The sequence below is a fragment of the Hypanus sabinus genome, chromosome 11 (genome assembly GCF_030144855.1).
Source record: "Hypanus sabinus isolate sHypSab1 chromosome 11, sHypSab1.hap1, whole genome shotgun sequence".
NCBI lineage: Eukaryota > Metazoa > Chordata > Chondrichthyes > Myliobatiformes > Dasyatidae > Hypanus > Hypanus sabinus.
Window position 1 is genome coordinate 103,649,362 of NC_082716.1, and position 23,802 is coordinate 103,673,163.

Below are 23,802 nucleotides of genomic sequence, written 5' to 3' on the forward strand. Positions count from 1 at the left end.
AATTACAATTAGAATCTGGTTTAATACCACCAGAATTTTGCAGCAGCAATATAATGCAATACATAATAGAGAAAAAAACCTGTGAATTACATTGTGTGTGTGTTAATATATAATTTATTTATATATAAATAGTGCAAAAATAGAAATAAAAAAGGTAGTGAGGTAGTGTTCATGGGTTCAATATCCATTTTGAAATCTGATGGCACAGGGGAAGAAACTGTTCCTGAATTGTTGAGTGTGTGCCTTCACACTTCTGTATCTCCTTCCTGATGTTAACAATGAGAACAAGGCATGTCATGGGTGAAGGGTCCTTAGCAATGGATACTGCCTTTTTGAGGCACTGCTCCTTGATGTCCTAGATACTATGGAGGCTGGTGCCCATGATGCGGCTGACCAAGTTTAGAATTCTCTTCAAGTGATTTCGATCTTTTGTAATAACCCTTCTGCTCCTCACCCCCGCCCCCCCCACCATACCAGCCGGGGATGCAGCCAGTTAGAATGCTGTCCATGGTACATTTGTAAAAAATTTTCAAGTGTTTTGGTGACATAACAAATCTTCTCAAACTCCTAATGAAATGTAGCTGCTGTTGTTCCTCCTTTGTAGCTGCATCGATATGTTGGGTCCAGATTAGAACCTCGGAGATATTGGCTCCCAGAAACTTGAAATTGCCTACTCTCTCCACGTCTGATTACCCTATGAAGAATAGTGTGTGTTTCCTTGTCTTACTCTTTCTGAAGTCCACAATTAGATATTGTGCAATCTGAAGCTGAGTGCAAGGTATTTGCTGCGGCACCGTTAGTAATCAAGTGGCCAGTACAACTAATCCCTTCTGCCTACATGTTCATATCCCTCCATTTTTCTCACATTCATCTAAACGGCTCATCAAAGTCCCAATGCATCTGCCTCTACCACCATTCCAGGCACCCACCACTCTGTATATTAAAAAAAACTTGCCCCTCATATCTCCTGTGAATTTACCCCCAGTTTGGGTTCTCTGCTTGCCTTTTTTAAAGAACCCAATTTGAGGATGATTCATTCTATCCCAGACTAATGCAGGTTTGGCCAGTTTCTTAAAGAGTGCAAAAGTGACTTTAATGCCTTTTGGTTCTGTTACACTTAATTAATCATTTCAAATTTCTGAGGTGCCATCTCTGCTAAAAGTTGAGTGTATTAGGAAGGGAAGTGCTGCAATCATTTCCTTGGCTCGGTATCGCAAACAACATCATTCAAATGGCGCGTGGCCATTTACACTCTTGCATTACTACGAACAATTCACGCACAGTAAGCTCCGTCTAACAAATTTTGTATTAAGACCCAGGAACAGAATTGAGTCATTTGGCCCATCGTGTGCTCTGCCATTCCATCATGGCTGATTTATTATTCCTTCCTACCCCATTCTCCCGCCATTTTGCTGTAACCTTTGACACCGTTACTAGTCAGGAACCTATCAAATTCCGCTTTAAGTATACCCAATTAGTTGGCTTCCACAGCCGTCTATGGCAATGAATTCCACGATTCAACATCATCTGCTAAAAAAATTCCTGGTCATCTCAGTTCTAAAATGTCATCACTCTATTCTGAGGCTATGCCCTCTGGTCTTAGACTCCACAACCGGTAGAAAACAGCCTTTCCATCTCCACTATTTCAGGCCTTTCAATTTTCAGTAGGTTTCATTAAGATTTCCCTCCTATTCTTCTGAACTCCAGCAGGTAAGGCTCAGAGCCATCCAATACACATTATATATTAACCCTTTCATTCCCAGGATTATTCTCATGAGCCTCCCCCACTGTGTTAACAGAATAGAAGATCGAACAGTATAATGTAAGAACAGGCCCATCAGGCCACAATATCTCTATGATCATGATACTAGATTTAAGTTAATCCCATCTGCCTGCATGTGGACTATCTCCCTCCAGTTCCTGCAGGTTCACATTTTAAATTTTACTTGTAGATAAATAAGCCTCTCTAACACTCTAACAGTATGGAATAAGCCACCCCAGCAGTCCCCTTATTCAGTCCTAGCCTAATCATGGGACAATTTACAATGACCAATTAACCTACCAACTGGTACGTCTTTGGACAGTGGGAGGAGACCGGAGCACCCGGAGGAAACCTATGCATACAAACTCCTTACAGGCAGTGGTGGGAATACTGTCTAAATGTCTCATACAGTGCTTCCTTGTGCAAACCTATACCCTTAGGTTGGAGGAACAACACCTTGTATTCTGTTTGGGTAGCCTCCAACCTGATGGCATGAATATCAATTTCTCAAACTTCTGGTAATACCACCCAAGCCACCAGCCCTCTCCATTTCCCATCCCCTTTTCCCTTTCTCACCTCATCTCCTTGCCTGCCTATCACCTCCCTCTGGTGCTCCTTTCTGCTTTTTCTTTCTTCCATGGCCTTCTGTCTCTTTCACTGATCAACTTCTCAGCTCTTTACTTCATCCCTCACCAGGTTTCACCTTTCACCTGGTGGTTCTCTCTTCTCTCCCTTCAGCTTTTAAATCTATTCCTCGGCTTTTTTTCCTTCAGTCTTGCCGAAGGGTTTTGGCCTGAAACATAGACTGTACTTTTTTTCCATAGGTGCTGCCTGGCCTGCTGAGTTCCTCCAGCATTTTGTGTGTGCCCCTCTGGTTATTTGACATTTCCACCCTATCTATCTTTTCTCATAATTTTATAGACCTTTGTCAGTTTGTCCCCCAACCTCTGCCACTCCAAAGGAAACAACACAACTTTATCAAACCTTACTGAATTGGTGCATTACCTAATCCACCCACATTGTACTGCTGGCCTAGGTTTGTGCTCGGACATCCTGCTCTTTGGCCCATTCCAGGCTGTCTATTGAACCACAGCTGATACTCAGTCTGTTTAGAAACAGGATAGTCATTCTGGCTCTAGATTTCTGCAAACCCTTGAAACAGGTGAAAATGTGGAATTAAGTGATAATTTAAGATCCTGTTTACACTCAAATTGGCCATTCAGATCGTCTGTGCTCCTCTAATGGGAAATCACTCACTAACCCTGCTATGGTAGAACATACCGTACACGTGGTAGAGCTTTGCAGGAGAGGATTCAGTTCTGAAATTTGGGATACCTGTTGCCCTAGTCCGGGGGTCGGCAACCTGCGGTTCCCGAGCCATTTGTGGCTCTTTCACCTCGGACATCCTGCTCTTTGGCCCATTCCAGGCTGTCTATTGAACCACAGCTGATACTCAGTCTGTTTAGAAACAGGATAGTCATTCTGGCTCTAGATTTCTGCAAACCCTTGAAACAGGTGAAAATGTTGAATTAAGTGATAATTTAAGATCCTGTTTACACTCAAATTGGCCATTCAGATCGTCTGTGCTCCTCTAATGGGAAATCACTCACTAACCCTGCTATGGTAGAACATACCGTACACGTGGTAGAGCTTTGCAGGAGAGGATTCAGTTCTGAAATTTGGGATACCTGTTGCCCTAGTCCGGGGGTCGGCAACCTGCGGCTCCCTGTTGCTTTGGGAAATAATTGGTCAGTATTTAATTAAAATGTATTTTATGTTAGTTTGTTAGCTTTTGAAATGTAATTCTAAATTTGAAGATTATGGTGATCTTGTACAATCTAAGTGTGGCGACACATTTCCTCACAATTAGCCAGCATTCCGGCTAAGGGAGATAGCCTACGGGGGTTTGTGAGTACGCGTCTTTTGCAGCATCTGCGTCCATGGGGGCTGGGTTGAGGGAGGCTTAAAAGCAAGGCTGTTTAGTTCGAATAAAGTTACCTTTGACTGCAGTCTTTATTTTAGCGCTGCGTGTAGCGCTACACCGCTACAACGTGTTTTTTATCGCTATTAATATACATCACCACTGCCAATGCCTGACACCCGCCAGTGCGCGCTTTCTTTTAATTCTTCGATCCAAGGTAGGCTACCTATGTAGTAACCTTCAACCCAACGTCTTTTTTTCGGAGTTCAAAATGTTTTTGTTGCATGCAGAAATGTAATTTCGTTTTCTCTGCAGGAGTTCATCAATTTCAAAAATGCAACACATTATAGTTTGTTTATACATAGCATAAAGGCAAAAAAACCCCGTTGTATGCAGTGTTATTTCATTTTGTGGCTCCCAGTGTTTTCTTTTCTGTGGGAAATGGGTCCATATTGGCTCTTTTAGTGGTAAACGTTGCCGACCCCTGCCCTAGTCTCAATGACCAGAGAAATGCAAAAGTCATTTAAAAAAAAAACATGGAGTTAAGGGTCTCTTGATAAAATGTGGCTTTAACAATGCCACTCATCATCATCATCTTAAGCCCATCACCAGAGTCCTCTGTCCTGGGCCAAAGGTTAATCGATCCTGTGGCTTCTGCTTTCACCGCACAACTTCATATGTCTGTAGGTGACGATACTTCCTCTCCCAGAGATGAGGTCTTTTGAGTATCTGTTGCCGTTTCTGCAGCGCTGGGTTTTTAAGGGATGGAGTTGCTAGCGCTAAGCCCAACCCTCCTCTTATCACAGCTGGGTTTGGAAGCGCCATGGCGGAGTTAATGCTGCTCATATTGCCCAATAAAGTGTTGTCATTCGTTACACTCTCAGATTTGTGCTTGCTTACCAAAATGTTTTTGTGCTCTTGTTTTCCAGCTGGGGCTTTGGTCAGTCCAGTTCCCTCCCCACAGCCGGTTCTGTGGTTGGCGGCCTGAACCGACGAGGCCAGCGGCCGTTCCAGGTCCCTCCAAGGGGTCTTTCTGCAAACCGCATGAATCTGATTGGCACGTCGGCTGCTAATCTAGGTGGTGTTTCTCCAAGGCACACACTTAACCCACTGGCAAGCCAAGGCAGGCAGGTTAGTGTGTTTATCATGAAGTAGCATTTGTGTGCAAAGTGAATACATTTGGAAGGTCTGTTTTGATGCAGATTCTTTCAGTTTGGCTGAACCACTCACCAGGTTAATCTCATAGTCTGAATTTCAATTAGGTTGTATTGATTTATTTAGTCAGAGGTACTGCATGATAATAGGCCTTTCTAGCCCACTGAGCCCAGCTGGAGTTCAGAAAAATGAGAGGGGGATCTCATTGAAGAGTACTGAATATTGAAAAGCCTAGATAGAGTAGACACAGGGAGGATGTTTCCAGTAGTGGGAGAGTCTACGACCAGAGGGCACAACTCCAAAATAGAGCCATAGATAAGTACAGCACAGAAACAGGCCCTTGTCTACCTAGTCTATGCTGAACCATTTAAACTGCCTACTCCAATCTACCTGCTCCTGGACTATAGCCCTCTGCCCCAAGAATCCCTGTACTTCACTTAAACATTGAAATTGAGCTTGAATGCACAACTTGCACTGGCAGCTCATTCCACACTCTCACCACCCTCTGAATGAAGAAGTTTCCCCTCATTTTCCCCTTAAGCTTTTCACCTTTCACCCTTAACCCATGGCCTCCAATTCTAGTCTCACTCAACCTCAGTTGAAAAAGTTCCCCGAGTTTACCCTATCTAAACCCCTCATAATTTTGAATGCAAGGACAGCCTTTTAGAACGGAATGAGGAGGAATTTCTTTAGCCGGAGAGTGGTGAATCTGTGGAATTCATTGCCACAGACAGCTGTGGAGGCTAAGTCACTGGATATATTTAAAGCAGAGTTTGATAGGTTCTTGATTGGTAAATGTGGAGAGGGTTCAAAGGAGGTTCACCATAATGATTCCAGGATTGAAAAACTTACTGTGTGAGGAGCATTTGATGACTCTGGACCCAAACTCACTGGAATTCAGAAGAATGGGGGTGACTTCATTGAAATCTATCGAATATTGAAAGGCCTCTATAGAGTGTATGTGGAAAGGATGTTTCTTATGGTGAGGGAGTCTCAAACCAGAGGACAGGGCCTCAGAATAGAGAGGCGTCCATTTAGAATGGAGATGAGGAGTTTCTTTAGCCAGACAGTGGTGAATCTGTGGACTTCATTGCCACAGGCAGCTGTGGAAGCCAAGTCATTGGATATATTTAAGTTAGAGGGTTTTAAATTGTTGATTAGTCTGGACATGAAGATATATGGGGAGAAAGAAGGAGATTGGGGCTGAGGAGGAAATGGATCAGCCATGGCGAAATGGTGGGGAGAACCCGATGGGTCAAATGGCCTACTCCTGTAGTTTATGGTCTTGTATGTTACCGTGAAAAGGCAGAAAAATGGGGTTGAAAGGAAAAATGCATTGAGTTGAATGGAGTAATCAATGAGCTAGATGTATCCACGCATAGAAAGGAATTCAAGTTCTGGTGTTACAGCTATTGAAGAAGCTGAGGTAACCAACTTCTTATCATTGACAGCACTTTGTGTGGCTGCTAGAATGAAGGATTATGTTCTTTCAACAGATAATATTTAAGCTTCTATTGAGAGGAAATTCAAACATGCTGAGCTAAACATATCTTCCCTTTCCTAACAGAACCTGTGGTTTGCCAATCCTGGTGGCAGTAATAGCATGCCGAGTCAAAGTCGCAGCTCTGTGCAACGAACCTACTCTCTTCCTGTGCACACCTCTCCGCAAACCATCCTGATGTTCCAGCAGGCAGGTTTGTAGCTGGTCAGCTCCTGATCATCTCCTCTGGAAAGAAAGAAAGAAACGGCAAAGTTTAAAAATACTTATAGCATCTATCTTGGAGATTCTGTATCAGAATTAGAACCAGGCCAAATATCACCAGTATATGTCGTGAGATTTGTTGTCTTTGTGGCAGCAGTACAATACAATACATAATAATAGAGAAAAAAGTTGTGATTTACAGTAAGTATACAGTTGCAAGGAAAAGCTTGTGCACCCTGTGCAATTACCTGATTTTCTATATTAGTTACAGGTTTCCCCCGCTATCCGAAGGGAGAGCGTTCCTATGAAGCTGTTCGTAAGCCAGAATGTCATAAAGTGAAGAAGCAATTACCATTTATTTACATGGGAAAAATTTGTGAGCATTCGCAGACCCAAAAAATAGCCTACCAAATAATACATAAAACCTAAAATAACAGTAACATATAGTAAAAGCAGGAATGATCTGATAAATACACAGCCTATATAAAATAGGAATACTTTTCTGCAATCATTGCAGCACTGTCTAGTGTAGCGAAAATCTCACGCAAGCACTCTCGGCAGAAGCACTCTCTCCAGAAACTTTTAAGCTATAAAGCTGCCAAATCATACCAAATAACACATAAAAATACACAGCCTATGTAAAGAAGAAATAATGTATGTACCGTGTAGTTTCACTTACCGGAATCAGGAAGACAGTGAGCACACTGATGATGGTGTGTTAAGCTGAGTCGTCGGAGGTTGGGGTGGTGGGAGGTACACGAGACTGGGGTATCATCTCATCGTCGTCTGTTTCCATCAGGGCAGGCAAGTCACCTTCTTCTATGTCTGCTTGCCTCAGTGTCAAAAATCGAGGTTCGTCATCTGATGTGGAAGGCTTGAAAAATGACAGTATGCTTGACTGCTTAGCCTTGCATAGTTTTCTATCGTACAGTTCTTTGTAAGCATTCAAACCATCCTACAAATATGCCCTAAACCTACGTACCCTTTCAAACCTAAAGTCATACTTTTCTGCAATCGTTGCAGCGTTGCCAGTCGCAGCGAAAATCTCACGCAATTACTTCACATTCAGTTCCTGGACGACTTCACCTTCGGGCTGTTCACTACTGCGTTTGGTTCCGATTGTTATCCTTTCCTCTTGCAATTGTATCAGCTCTTCATCTGTCAGTTCTTGGTCATGGGATGCCAAACCTCTTCAACACCATCTTCGTCAACATTCACAAACCCAGCCTCCTTAGCCAAACTCACTATTGCCGTATTTATTGATGATGGTTTGAAGCCTTTAAAATCGTTCACTGCTTTGGGACACAATTTCCTCCAAACGCCATTTCTCATCGAGACTGATAGCCTATCGAGATCATCTCCGATGCTGGCGATTGCCAGTTTTATATTGTACTCTTTCCCGATCTCTCGCAAAGATGCCTCAGAGTTGCCCTCTCTGTCAATTGCACTTTACAATAAAATGCATCACATTTTGCGTATAGTGAGCCTTGATTGGGGCTATTAGGCCTTGGTCACACGGCTCAGCAACGATGTCGTATTCAGCGGTAAGAACGCAACACAAATGTGACCGCCATACTTGGTAATGCCAGGTGGATGAGCAGCATAATTATCGACAATTACAAGGCAACTATTATCAAGGTTCTTTTCTCTACAGTGTTTTTCAACAAAAGGACTAACATATCCACTCATGTACTCAGAAAAAAACACTTCTGGTATTCCAACCACTTGGATGTGAATGGAACACAACGGAAGTGTTTTCTTATCAACATCTTTAAGTGCTCTCGGATTTTCTGAATTGTACATTAGTAGAGGCCTAAGGACAGCATCATCAGCAGTGTTAATTATAGGCATTAGGGTAAACTTGTCCTTCAATGTCTTGTGTCCCTTAGCCTGCTTTTCTTCTATCAAAATAAATGTCTTGCTTGGCAGTTTTTTCCAATAACAGACAGAAAGACATACTTTATTGATCCCGAGGGAAATTGGGTTTCATTACAGTCACACCAACCAAGAATAGTGTAGAAATATAGCAATATAAAACCATATATAATTAAATAATAATAAGTAAATGATGCCAAGTGGAAATAAGTCCAGGACCAGCCTATTGGCTCAGGGTGTCGGACATTCTGAGGGAGGAGTTGTAAAGTTTGATGGCCACAGGCAGGAATGACTTCCTATGACGCTCAGTGTTGTATCTCGGTGGAATGAGTCTCTGGCTGAATGTACTCCCGTGCCTAACCAGTACATTATGGAGTGGATGGGAGACATTGTCCAAGATGGCATGCAACTTAGACAGCATCCTCTTTTCAGACACCACAGTCAGAGACTCCAGTTCCACCCCCACAACATCACTGGCTTTACGAATGAGTTTGTTGATTCTGTTGGTGTCTGCTACCCTCAGCCTGCTGCCCCAGCACACAACAGCAAACATGATAGCACTGGCCACCACAGACTCGTAGAACATCTTCAGCATCATCCGGCAGATGTTAAAGGACCTCAGTCTCCTCAGGAAATAGAGATGGCTCTGACCCTTCTTGTAGACAGCCTCAGTGTTCTTTGACCAGTCCAGTTTATTGTCAATTCATATCCCCAGGTATTTGTAATCCTCCACCATGTCCACACTGACCCCTTGGATGGAAACAGGCCTTAGCCCTCCTCAGGTCCACCACCAGCTCCTAAGTCTTCTTCACATTAAGCTGCAGATGATTCTGCTCACACCTTGTGACAAAGTTTCCCACCATAGCCCTGTGCTGCGTCTCATCTCCCTTGCTGATGCGTCCAACTATGGCAGAATCATCAGAAAACTTCTGAAGATGGCAAGACTCTGTGCAGTAGTTGAAGTCTGAGGTGTAGATGGTGAAGAGAAAGGGAGACAGGACAGTCCCCTGTGGAGCCCCAGTGCTGCTGACCACTCTGTCTGACACACAGTGTTGCAAGCGCACGTACTGTGGTCTGCCAGTCAGGTAATCAATAATCCATGCCACCAGGGAAGCATCTACCTGCATCACTGTCAGCTTCTCACCCAGCAGAGCAGGGCGGATGGTGTTGAACGCACTGGAGAAGTCAAAAAACATGACCCTCACAGTGCTCGCCGGCTTGTCCAGGTGGGCATAGACACGGTTCAGCAGGTAGACAATGGCATCCTCAACTCCTAGTCGGGGCTGGTAGGTGAACTGGAGGGGGTCTAAGTGTGGCCTAACCATAGGCCGGAGCTGCTCTAGAACAAGTCTCTCCAGGGTCTTCATGTTGTGGGAGGTCAATGCCACCGGTCTGTAGTCATCGGAGCCACTGGGGCACGGCATCTTCAGTACAGGGACGAGGCAGGACGCCTTCCACAGCACAGGAACCCTCTGGAGACTCAGGTTCGGGTTGAAGACATGGTGAAGTACTCCGCATAGCTGGGGGGCACAGGCTTTGAGCACCCTGGGGCTGACACCATCCGGGCCTGCAGCCTTGCTTGGGTGGAGACGTTTCAGCTGTCTTCTCACCTGTCAGCTATGAAGCCCACCGTGGGGGAGCGGTGTAGTCATGAGAGCAGGGTGGGGGGCTGTGAGGAGGGGAGAGCGGAGTATGTGTTTACAGTTACAGTTTCATCACAGTTAAACACTTGATTATACGAATAACCACCTGGGAACTTTTCAGCAGCTTCAGTATCAGCTGAAGCACTCTCTCCAATAAACTTTAAGCTATGAAGCTGCCCTTGCCCAGACACTGATCAAACCACCCATGACTACCTTTAAATTCCACTTTCGCAACACTTTCATCACCATCATCCAATGCTTTCTGTTTCAGCTTATTAAAAAGACTAACTGATTTCTTCTTAAGTACGAGATAACTTAACAGAACACCACGCTTACTTTCCATTTTATCCATTATTGGAAGCCGACTGAAAGAAACCACTTTGCTACAAGCAGAACCAACAGTAACTTTCAAGATTCTTTCTCTCTGCGTTTAAGTAGTGCGAACGGTGGACGCAGACGCAAATTCAACGCGCAATGTCCTTACTTCGTTCACCACGATCGAAATGCTTAATAATGTCTAGTTTTATGCTACGTGTAACACCCTTATAAGCTCTTTTAGGCTTTTCTGATACTTTAAAACTCATCTTGCTAACGAATGCACAAAGTAAATCGAGATAAAGCACAGATGCTCACAGGCAAGTGTTTAAGCAATGACGGCTAGAATGCAGTTCCGCGGGAGGAGCTTGGCTGCTCATGGTGCACGCTGCCTTTATTTGTAGCAGTGAAAACACTCTTTGGTTAGCGAAAACAGGGTACTAATGTAGGTTTTCCGTAACGGGTGTCAGAAAGAGAATATTTGGAAAACAGGTTATTGTAGTACTCAAAATGTGGTCTGGTCTTCATCTAAGTCTCAATAATGGGCAAACACAAGCTTAAACTAATAACACACAAACAATAGAACTACTTGTCGATACTGAGAACACCATTTAAACAATCAGAGTCTGGGTTCAAATAGGTATCTGAACCTTCTACAAAAGCTATTTAGAGTCAGGTGGCCCAGTCAATGAGATGAGATCAGCAGTGTGCAGTGTAGAGGTGCCCTGCCCTATATTTTTAAAAAGACACACAAAGTTAAGTCACTGGCAGAGCCTGCTTTTCTCGAGATAGATCAGTTTATGTGCACCATGCCTCAATCAGAACAACTCTCAGAGGACCTTAGAAGAATTGTAGAGATGCACAAAACTGGAAACTACAAAAGCATTTCTAAAGACCAGAGTGTTCCATCAGTCCACAGTAAGAGAAACTGTCTACAAATGGTGGAAACTCAGTATTGTTGCTACTCTCCCTGGGAGTGGGTGTCCTGCAAAGATCACACCAAGAGTACAACGTGCAATGCTGAAGGAGGTGAAAAAGAACCTGGGGTAACAGCAAAAGACCTGCACAAATCTCTAGAATTTGCTGAAGTCTCTGTTTATGTGTCCACTATAAGAAAAACACTGAGCAAGAGAAATGTTGATGGAAGCATGTCATAGAGGAAACTACCGTTCTCCAAAAAGACACATTGCTGCATGTCTTCAGTTTGCAAACGACTACCTCGATGTTCCACAGCGTTACTGGGACAGTCTTCTGTGGATAGATGAGACAAACGTCAAACTTTTTGGCAGAAATGCACACCACTTTTTTGGAGGGATAAGGGGACTGCACACCAACACCAAAATCTCATCCCAACTGTGAAGTATGGTGGAAGGAGCATCATGGTTTGGAGCTGCTTTGTTGCCTCAGGGCCTGGACAACTTGCAATTGTTGAGGGAACAATGAATCAAAATTGTATTAAGACATTTTACAGGAGAATGTCAGGGTAGCAGTCTGTCACCTGAAGCTTAATAGAAGTTCAATAATGCAACAAGACAGTGATCTGAAACACAAGAGTAAATAAACAACAGAATGGTTTAAAAAGAAGAAAATTCGTGGTTTGGAATGGCCAAATCAAAGTTCAGACCTTAACCCAATTGAGCTGCTGTGACATGACATGAAGGGGACTGTTTATGCAAGGTATTTCAGAAATATTGATGAACTTGAAACAATTTTGTATGGAGAAATGGTTTAACATTCCTCCTTGCAATTGTTTAACTCTGATCGGCAGCTACTGGAAACGATTGAAGATTATTGCTGCTGAAGGAGGTTCTACCAGTTATTAAATACAAGGGTTCACATGTTTTTTTCCAGCCTGGACTGAATGATTAAACAGTGTGTTCAATAAAGACATGAAAAGTACAATTGTTTGTTATTAGTTTAGGCAGATTGTTTCTCTATTGTGAATTAGATGAAGAGCAGACCACATTTTATGAGTAATTAATGTAGAAAACCAGGTAATTGCATAGGGTCACAAACGTTTTCTTGCATCTGTATATATTAAATAGTTAAATTGGTGCAAAAATAGAAAACAAATTTAGTGAGGTAGTGTTCATGGGTTCAAAGTCCATTCAGAAATCAGATGGCAGAGGGGAAGGAGCTGTTCCAGAATCATTGAGTGTGTGCCTTCAGGCTCCTGTATCTCCTTCCTGATGGTAGCAGTGAGACAAGGAATGAGCTGGGAGGGGGTCCTTAATGATGGATGCTGCTTTTTTTAAGGCATCGCTCCTTGAAGATGTCCTTGATACCCATGATGGAGCTGACTATGTTTACAACTCTCTACAGCTTATTTTGATCCTATGCAGTCGCCTGCCCCCACCCCCCCCAACCACATACCAGATGGTGATGCAACCAGTTGGAATGCTCTCCACATAGAAGTTTCTGAGTTTCTTTGGTGACAAACCAGATCAGCTCAAGCTCTTAATAAAATATAGCTACTGTTTTCCCGGCTTTGTAGCTGCATCAATATGTTGGACCCAGGTTAGATCCTCAGAGATATTGGCACTGTGGAATTTGAAATTGCTAACTCACTTCACTTCTGATCCCTCTCTGAGGACTGATGTGTGTTCCCTCGTCCTACCCTTACTAAAGTCCACAGTCAGTTCTTTTGTCTTACTGTCGTTGAGCGCAAGGCTTTTGCTGCAGCACCATTCACAGAAGGAATGAGGTGTTCCATTGCAGAGTAGAAAGTTCAGAAGTTCTCGTTTGATATTGGGGAATCTGAAGGTATGCAGATCAGATGAAAATCTGCACCAGAAAGCTAATCACATGTGCAAAATGCTCCGTGCATGATCGGACTGTATTTGCACCTTCCAAGGGACTCAGATTTGTTTCATCCAGAAAGGACAGCTGTTAACATCACTGGAAATAAATCCCAGAATACTCAGCAGCCTTTGACCACAGAAACAGAAGGACAGGACAGTTTTTGGTATTCATTATTTTGGTTTACAAAGGGTTTTTGCTATTTCACCAGAATGTCAAGTGCCAGTGACGGAACCGGAGATTAACACGAGATTGGAGTCCCTTTGCCTCAGTATGACAGAGCATGCCTTAGGAGGTAGGTCTTCCACCATGGGTTCCACCTTGAGTTCTAAGAGCTGAGTGGAAATCACTTGGGAAAGGGATGTATGTTGTTACTGCCAATCAGAATTTGGGATTACTCTGTTTACAGAAAGTTGACTGCATCAACTGTGGTTAAAGAAGCAAGTCATTCCTCCATCTATAAGGTGAAGTGATATGAATATTTGAGAAAACTGTTCATAGTTAGTCGACAATAATGTGTTCGGTACCATCCAGGGCAGAAAAACAGCACTGTCACCTAAATATTCACTTCCTCTAGTGCTATGTATAGAACACACCACAGTTACTTACTAGGGTCTCTGACAGCCGCTACTGAGGAGGGTGGGGATGAGGAAGTTCTTCACTTGCACATTCACCTTCAGGTTTTCTGCTTGGAAATATTGATTAGGGGACTAAATGCTGGAGCACCACTCCTTCACTGAAAGCTGCGAAGGTCCAAAACTCCAGTTAATCATCACCATATTGGCTTTGGGCAATAAATGCTGGCAGTGCATTTATAGGAAAATCAATTGTGGTGTAATGTCTCCCGGATGAAGATGTAAAAGTCCTAAAGGGAAATTTTAGCAACCACATGATAAACGAGTTTTATCTATGATTTGTGTTTGGGGAGATTGTTACAATTTCTTGGGTTTTCTGGAGATATTAACCTACAAGGATTGGATCTGAATGTATTCAACATATACTAATGTGACCACAATGTAGTTCTCTCTCTCTTCCCTTCACCACCACCTCCAGTTCCAACAAATCAGTGGGACGCAGAGTCCTGGAGTCATACAGCAAGCAAACAGGTCCTTTGATCCATCTGGTCCACGTTGACCACAGCAATCTTGCCCAGATGCCCACCTTCAGTCCCTCTGTGTACCTATCGTAATTTTGGAATTGTACCCACCTCAACCATTCCTCTGGCAGCTCATTCCGGGTACTGACTACCCTGTGTAAAGAGGTTACTTCTCAGCTCTCTTTTACATCTGTCCAAATGACCCTCCAGAAGCCATCAGATTTGTAAAGATTGAAATCTGTATTTTGTAGCAACAGTGGTTGAACACCTGAGGACCAAGCTTCCTCTGTGAAACCCAGAATGCCGAGACTTGCAGTGACATACATTACTGTGCAAAAGTCTTAGGCAACCTGGATATTTTTAAACAAGGTTTCAGGTGATAAGGCCTTCACAGAGCCCTGATCTCAACAAATGAGACACCCAAAGTTTGCAGAAGATCTATGGCAAGTTCTCCCAAATACCTGGAAAAACATACCAGCTGATTTTCTTATGAAACTGCACGACAGTGTACCTAAGAGAAATGATGCAATTTTAAAGGCAAAGGGTAGTCATGCCAAATTTTGATTTGATTTAGTTCTTTTGCTGTTTATTGCTCTTTATAGTAATTTTTTGATATTTAAAACTTTTCATTATATTTGAAATCATTTTTCATTTTACAGAATCTTTTACATGTGCCTAAGACTTTTGCACAGTATCATATAACATATACTTTAAACTTCTTGGTTTTTAAATGTGTTCCTTCAGAGCCAGCTGTAATAATAGATTAAACAATTGCTATTGAGCCCTTAACAAATGGTTAAGTGAGTGTGAATTTGATTGGGGGGGGAAATGATTTTATACAATGTTAATAGTTTGGTTGGTGATAATTTGGCTTACCAAGTCTGAAAATGGCTCTTCAATATATAGGTTTCAAACTCCTGCAAGTGCACTACTCACACGATCTCTTGTCCCAGAATACATACTACACAGTCAAGAAAACTCACCAACGCCTCTACTTTCTGAGGAGGCTGAAGAGAGCTGGAGTATGCACATCAATACTCACATTCTGCAGATCACAGCAGAGAGCATCCTAACATGCTGCATCACCGCATGGTAGTAAAACTGTACTGTGGCAGACAGCAGGTACTCAAAACTGCCCAACGCAACACCGACCTCTTCTTCCCCCTCTCCCCCCATGCAGAAAGGTGCTGGAAAAGGGCTGGTAACGATGGCATTGCGGTTAGCAGAGCAATTTGCAGTACAGGCAACCTGGGTTCTTTCTCCGCCAGTGCCTATAAAGGAGTTTGTACATTCTCCCTGTGAGTGCATGGGTTTCCTCTGGGTGCTTGCGTTTCCTCCCACAGTCCAAAGATGTATCAGTTGGTAGGTTAATTGGTCATTGTAAATTGTCCTGTGATTAGGCTTTGATTAAATCGAGGGGTTGCTGGGTGGCAAGGCTCATAGGCCCTATTCCGTGCTGTATCTCAATAAATAAATAAAGTAACCCAGCCATCCTGTTTCTGGACTGTTTGCCCCACTCCCATCAGGGAGGAAGCTATGTAGTGTCTATGCCAGGACCAGCAGGCTCAAAAATGGTTCTTTTTCCAAAGCATTAAGGCTGATCAACATCTCCACCCACTGACCCACCCCACCACACCCCCAGCCACCACTACTTTATCATTTCCTGTCAGTCACCTTATGTACAGAGTACAGACACTCCTGTGCCTAGCATCACTTTATAGACATACAATCAATTTATGTATATAAGCTATCTTATAATTTATATTTATTGTGTTGAGTATTATTGCATAGATAAAGCCCATTTGTCGTGGCAGAGGCAAGTTTAGACAAGAACTTGTCTTGTGATGGAAATGTCATACAATGATACCACTGATATAATTTCCTTTCACTTTAACAGATGGAGTGGACAAGACGTCAACTATTTAGTCCGCCGTATTCCACTTGTGAACACTTGTTGAGAGACTGACATTACACAACAGCTGCAGGAAATGCCACTGATGTTTGATGGGGTCACTACACCTTACAATGTATATTTTCGCTGATCTTTATTTAACCTCAGGGGAATCAGACTGAAAGCCAAACTAGTTTCAGTCTGCTTCCCATTATATTTTTTACTTTAACTTTTTTTTCCTCAGTATCCATCTGGTTAAAGGTTCAGCACCGGTACAAATACATTTAGCTCAACTTAATTTAAAAAAAAACTGGGAACTAATATGAAATTAGTGATTGACAGTGCAAGGTGCTGAGCAGTGCTCATGACAGAGGAGAGACGGGAACTCTTGGGCTGATATAATGGTCTTAATAGAAACCTGCATGAGTTAATTACTGTGTTGTTATTCAGGTCTGGTACCGATGCATGCAGTACTTAGCAGCCGTGCAGGTCTGGAGTTTGTCTGTCTGTCACTAATTTAACAGAAAATCTCTGGTCAAAGTGATGCAAGCAAGTTAACCATTTAAGAAATTTAAACTATCTAAGAGATGTTCTGTTCTGAAGCACGCATTACTAGATAAAACAATGGTTGCATTAGCGAAACCGCTCCAGCATATTCATTGAGGAGCTGAAGAAAGTGGAGAAAAATAACTGACATTTTTTCTGGGGTTATATCTGTGCATTTGTGCTTGTATTGATGGCAAAAATACATTTACACAACTCCAATTTAGCACTGTTTGGACTGAATTTACTCTTGTACTTTATGGTTGATATCGTATGTCCAGTTTTCTACTCTGTGGACCTGTAACAGGAGCCAACTGTCTCCTTTTCTGATGGCCCCCTCACTTCTCACTGCCTTCCCATCCAGCCCATCCTGGTTGCTTTCAATTTAACTAAGATCTTGAAAGAGTCTTGCCCCAGAGCATTTGGTTTATTTTGGAATTCCATGAAGGCTTCAGTGACCTTTCAGGAAAAGGTTGGCTGATTCTTGGAACACCAAGCAAGAGATGCAGACCCTAGTTGAAATTTCCATAGTGGTGTTACAGTTTGGGGAAGAAAGTCCTGTATTGGGTTGGCTAGTGAGGCTTTAAGGAGCAACACCTAGAAACATGGATAAACAGTCTGCAGATGTTCTGGGACTGAATCCAATGGTTGAACTTCAAGCAGCTGAAGGATTCTGTCATTGACCCATGAGACGTCAGTCTTTCAAAGCATAAAGCAGGCAGTGCACCCCCTTTCCCCTTCACCTGTGTCCAGCCATCTCCCTCATTCTTCACGGCTTATCACTGGCGCGTTAACCCCCTGAAACCCAGAGTGAAACTTTTTCACTTCCTGAACTTTTGGTCTTGTACCAGAGCAGCAGAAAAAGTCTTTCTACCAAGATCTTAATGTATCCAACCCCAAAGTATGCTTACCCCGCCACATCCCATTGAACAGTGACATGTCAGGGAAAGACCAACATCTGCAGGTTCACTTTAGCAACCAGCAAAAGGCATTGGAGAGGGAGAAAACATGTTCACGGAAATATTTCAGACCGAAAACTTCAACTTCCTGTGTTTGCATCCTGAACGCAGAACTGTCTGCGTAAAACGGACGTGGATATTTCATACTTGCAGACAAGTTTCTTCTTGTGCCTTTGATAAGAATTGTTTCAATGTTACTACATATCAGTGGGAATGTGGACTAATTAAGCCAAAAAATCAGTCTTGCCTCTGAACAGTTTCTCCCCCCAGTTAAACAAAATGCAACATCTGTTACCAAGGAAAAGAAAGTTCTATTGTAATGATGATGCTTTCAGAACACGATATTTCTTTTGATGTAAAGAACGATAAACTTTTTTTGCTGGAAAAAGTTAACAAAGCAAAGTATTTGGGAGTCGTGTATTTGTAACTTCCCAGTTGCTTAGTTACATTTAAGAGTTCATGGGTCATAACTTTCTAGCATGAGGCACAGAATGGGGGAGGGGGGTGTGTATGTTCAAAGCAAAATGGTTTCATGTATATAGTGAACGTATGTATGGAAAAGTGAGAATAATTCTTGAAAGGGTTTCAGTGCTATAAGGGCCTGTTTATATGAATCACTTTTTTTGCCTGGAGTCTTGTGGCTTCAGTAGTAAAAGGACTTTTATGTGTTTACATTTTAAGAGGGAAGAGGGGCATGTATAACACAGGCATGGCTTTAAATGACTTTGGATTTCAGTGGTTCTCGTCAAGAGAATTATTCCAAAATTGTCCATTTGGTAAGAAGCTGTCGTGCACAAGGCGGCCATCTCAAACGATGGGACACTATTGTTTGGGCTTGGTCAGTGATACCGTGACGGTGGGAAAGAATTGCCCTCACCTGCCGGCAGAAATCCACTTTGTAAAAGAAAAAGGCAACTGTGGAATTGGAGAGCCACAAATCTACTTCTGTCTGTTTCACAAATAATCCACTTGAATGGGACGCCAAATCATCCTACACATATTCATGCTCTTCAGTCGCCAGGCTCCTGCAAAACTATTTGCTTTGCTGATTTCCAGCATCAGCAAACTGAGGTACATTTCCTTTGCAGCATTCAAACAGAAGCATAATTTTGTACAAAATTCCACATTAGCAAGAAGAATCTCATTTGAAGTTTGTACCTTCAGATCTAAACTGAGCACAAAATGGTTATTAGCAACAACTCCTCCTTCTACCCTGTTGCAGAGTCGCATGGATTGTATTCTTGAAGTTTATATAACAAATACCATGGGGACATTTTTTTAAGCCAGGGTGTATGCCTGAGAGTTGGTCTCGGTTATTCCAGTCAGCATGCAGAGTGCACAGATGCTCCTTGTCTTTTCCGTTTACTTTGTGGTTTATCTTGACTTTGTCCATCCTAAATACACTGGGCACAGAACTATCCTCTAAGCAAGAATGTCCCCACTTCATTTGCCTATTTTTTGGTACTTAAGCTCCTCTCTTTCTATGGAAGTGAGATGCCCTTGGTGTTTTCTGTTGTTGTGTCAGCGCATTTAATTGGAGAGAGGGTGTCGTTTAGTTGTTTTGCTTGTTTGCTTTCTGGCAAAGGGTCTCTCGCTGTTTTCTGTGCTCGCCCTCTCTACCTGTGATAGTCTAGACTCCATTTGGGTGCTGAAGTTGTTTCTTTGGTACAGGGAACCCTACCCCAGCTGTGTTAGAGCATGTTTACACTTGGGTCTGTTTAAACATGCACCTTGATAAATTATTTAAGTTAGGCTTCCATCAGTCTCTGCTGAACCAGTACATCTTGCCATGATTTCTGTTAAATGTTATTCAAACTGGAAGTGCGGCTGGTTCCTGTAAGAATGCACATGTTTGGCAAACATCTTCCAAGTTACAACTCAATGTTACAAACTCCATGAAAGGACTTCACTCTTCAGTCAGCTTTATTTTTCTCCTTAAATGAGCTGTAACTCTCAACCTGTGCTGCGGCTCCTGCATTGTAAGTGTGCCAGAACAGTAAGGTTATCTGAAGCTTGCCTCTCGGGCTGTCCTAACTCCATCAGTTCAGTCCCTGTCCCTACACGTTTGGACTCCAGTCACTCATCCCTGGCTCACCAGCATTGTCACCTCCGACCAATCTGTCTGCAGGCTTTAAGGTCTGACCTGTGACCATCTGGGAAAGAAGGACACTAGGCTTGCATGATCTAACCTCCTCAGCTGAATTCAAAGGTACAAAACTGAGGACAGCTACCCAAGACATTAATCTAAGCCTTTCCACTGGCCAAAATACTTCGTTCATTAAATATTCTGACCTGTGGCAAAGTTGTTGATGCTACCGGTCATGACTAAACTTTGTATAGGTTTAATATTCTATTTATAGTTCTCTATGAAGGATTTGTGTTCTTCTTTGGAAGATAAAAGCATACAGGCAGTGGTGATTTGTGGATTTTGTCACAGGGCTGCCAGAGAACAGCTTGGGGGAACACTTTGCCTCCTTTGTAATGCAAGGTAACATCCCATGGCTCAGCTCGTTACATGTTCAGCAAAAAACACAAATTGTACCTTTTTTGTTGAAGTTGGAATCTGATGAAAGATGGGCTGCTTTTCTGTCTGGAGAATTCCAACAGCAATCTTGAATCACTCATCTGTCTCTGAGGAGTTGCATAGCTCTGTATAATCCAAATTCAGTTATTTACCTTGCTGCTTTCAGGCTGGTCCAGGACTAATACCACCCTCCCCCACCCCCCACACTCACACTCACTGGGTATCACATTGTTCCTGCACAAGGTTCAACACTTGCTGGCTTCATCCTGATGGATTCAGCCAGTATAGTCCCTTTTCCCTATTCAGTCAAAGCAAAATGAGGACTAGGTTTATAAATAGCCCACATTACTGTCTCGGGTGTATTGGTGAGTGTTGGAGGTTTTTTTTGGGTATCAACTGCTGCACAATTGATGAGGTGCTACTATAGCAACAGTTTCCTGTTTCAGTGCAACACAAAATGAGTGATTTGAGCAGCCCCCTCCCCCACCCTGTATGGTTCAGTCCTGCTCATAAGTCTACAGCACAAGCTTGGGGGTCTGGTGTGTATAGACCCCTTCAGGGAAGCAGTGCATGGCTTTAAGTAACGTCTTCCTGAGCAACCACCTGAGTCTTTCCATTTCATACCTTTGCGGCAGCATTTAGATTATTTAACTAATTGATTAAAACACTGCTAAAACCTATTCGTAATCTCTAGTTACAGGGATAACTGTTTTCCGGTATCCTGTATAAAACACAGTGGCTTGGAAATCAGTGCTTTGTCATTTTGGTACTTTTAAATAATTCTAAACCTGCTGAAGACAGCGATTTAAAATGTATGAAGTTTGAGAGGTTTGATTAACACCAAGTTGGTTTGTCTGGAATTCAAAATCTGTCGACAGTAACTCGGACAGGATGGAATTGCGACCTCTTTCAGTGGATGCCAAGCTGCACCTGAATGATTGGCAGGGCTTATGTACTCGCTGCAAGAATGGACTGGGGAGTGGACTACTCTAGACACCCTCCCAGAAGTATTTATTGGGGGGTGGGAATGCAAGTCAGGAGGATTTGCCTGCTTTTGACCTAGATGTGACTGGGTTCTGTGCCTTTTGTACTGTGTGGTGTACGTCAAGCGGGGCATCTGCTTAACTATAGATTTGGGGTTTAAGATCTGGAATGAGTCACACCAGATGGGGGTCTAAGCCAAAGTCATTTAAAGTTTGTTGTGTTTCAAACTTCACCCTTTTTTTTACAAGCTACGATACATGTTTAAAACACAAGTTAAGTAACCTTTTTTTCTATTACACGATTATTATTAAAAAGCCTTTGCAGCAGGTTTGCTTCCTCGTGTAAAAGGGAAGTTGTACTTCTCGAGACAGAATTGGATGGGGTATGGGAGGGGAGGGGGGGAGGGCTTGATGTATAAAGAAATGGCGGAAATACTGAAGTAAAGTTGGAGCTGGTGTTGAAGAGATTGAGGTCTGTAGCAGCGATGTTTGCTGCTGGGCAGGGAGGGGAAATTTAATAGCCAAACTTTGGAATATGCCTGTTCCTTAAATATTTACTTTTCCAAGACCGGAACGGACTCATTCCTGGTTTCTAAGGTTTCACTTGTTCCCTTTCTTTTAGCACCTTGGCAATCAAATGTGTTGGGAAAATATCCATTTCTGGGAGGGCGTTGCTCAACTGTGGGGCCTTTTACCTCCTGCATGTAACTTCCAGTCCTGGATAACAGGCAGCAGGTTGTTTCATTGTGGTGTAGCCATTCATTTACCTCAGCCTGATTTAACCCCACAGGATCCTGTCTTGTTCACGAAGCTACTGGTAACTGCACCTCACCCACAGAAATCAGAACTTCCACAAATGTGACACTTCAGCTAGCCATGGGCTGGCATTAGTTGGGAACTGAGTAATTAACAGGCTTCCTAGGCCTCCCAGTCAGTTTCCTTCAGTCCAGTAAGGGCCAGTCTGGGTGTTGGGTGTGAATAGTGTTGGGCCGAGCCACAGTATTCAGCCCATGTGTTGACGCTTGCCCACTTGGTTATCTGATCAACTGGCTGGCTGCTGTATGACAGAAGAGGAATAAAATATTACTGTCCCAGTCCTTGTTTTGTTTTGTGTGTTGATGGGAGTTGGGGGGTGGGGAAGAATTCAGTGAAATTTGGACTGAGCAACTTTCGGTGGAATAAAACTTAAAAGGCACTCCTCACACCTGTTCTTTTTAAGTTTAAAAAAAATTGAAACAAATTGAGTTCTTTACCCTTGTTGATTCTGGAATTTGACTTTAATATTAATTTGCTAAATTTCAAAAATATCCACCCCTATGCAGGCTGAAGCCTCTCTGTGAAACCAGGAATCTCAGCTCTGGTGTAAAGTTATGACATCCCTTTGTGTTCTGTCTGATGCCACGAAAATAATTTTCTTACTAAACAATAAATATGCAAAAGTGCGTAAGTGTTGAATTTTTCTTTTCTCTGCTTGCACTGTCCTGTTTTTATTTAAAGACTGTGGCCGTCAGTTTGGTCAGTTTTAACCTTGGACTAAATTTCAGATGCTTTCTGGTTTCTGATTCTGCCATGGCTGGGTGTGGGGGGACTGAGGACTTGTCTCCTCCCCTTTGACAAGCACGTAGAGCACAGGGAGTGGGAGATCAGACATGCACTTCATCACTGGAATTGCCAGATTTAAAACCACTGAGGTTCATTAAATTATAAACGCTACCAGAGAACCAGAAAACAACTACAGGGAGTTAAAGAACCTGAGAAGCAGGACCACAAGTGTAGTAATCTCAGGATTACTACCTGTACCGCGTGTCTGTGAATATAGGAATAGAGTGAGGTGGAGGATAAATGTGTGGCTGACAGATTGCAGCAGGGGGCAGGGATTCAGATCTCTGGATCTTTGGGGCAGATGTGACCTGTACAATAAGCAGGACCAATATCCTGGCGGAGAGGTTTGCTAAGGCTGTTGGGGAGAGTTTAAACTAGAATTTCTGGGGAGGTGGGAACTGAATTGAAGAGACAGAGGAAGGGACGGTTGGCTCAAAAATTGAGAAAGTTTGTAGGCAGTGTGAGAGGGAGGATAGGCAGATGATAGAGAAAGGATATGCTCAGACATGGTTGGAGATGTGTATTTTAATGCAAGGAATATCATGAACAAGTAGATCAGCTTAGAGCGTGGATCAGTACTTGGAGCTATGATGTTGTGGCCTTCGGGGATAGGAATGGCTAATTTAGAGTGCCAGGCTTTAGATGTTTCAGAAAGGCCAAGGAGGTGGGGGTGTGGCAATGCTGATAGTGTCATGGCTGAGGAAGTCGTGGAGGGATTGTCTACTGAATCTATAGGTAGAAGTTAGAAAACAAAGGGGTTCCCATCTCTACTGGGTGTTTTTTATAGACCACCCAATAGTAACAAAGACATCAAGGAGCAGATAGGGTGACAGTTTCTGGAACAGTGCAATAATAACAGGGTTGTGGTGATGGGAGATTTTAATTTCTCCAATATTGATTGGAGGCTTCTCCTTAGAGCAAGAAACTTAGATGGGATGGAGTTTGTTAGGTGTGTTCAGGAAGGTTTATTGACACAATATCTCTACAAGGGGAGAGGCTGTACTTGATCTGGTATTGGGAAATGAACCTGGG

The 23,802-nt window shown here is 43.0% G+C and overlaps 1 protein-coding gene across 1 annotated transcript in view; it reads left to right on the forward strand.

The window, feature by feature from the left end:
* LOC132402229 (protein Smaug homolog 1-like) overlaps window positions 1–22,610 on the forward strand; it is a 121,186-nt gene extending 98,576 nt beyond the window's left edge. The window contains exons 9-12 of the mRNA XM_059984995.1: window positions 4,613–4,814; window positions 6,406–6,532; window positions 13,384–13,467; window positions 16,166–22,610. Of these exons, the coding sequence (XP_059840978.1) occupies window positions 4,613–4,814; window positions 6,406–6,532; window positions 13,384–13,467; window positions 16,166–16,194 (442 nt within the window). The 3' untranslated portion in view covers window positions 16,195–22,610. The remainder of the gene's footprint in view (window positions 1–4,612; window positions 4,815–6,405; window positions 6,533–13,383; window positions 13,468–16,165) is intronic.
* The last annotated feature ends 1,192 nt before the right edge of the window (window positions 22,611–23,802 follow it).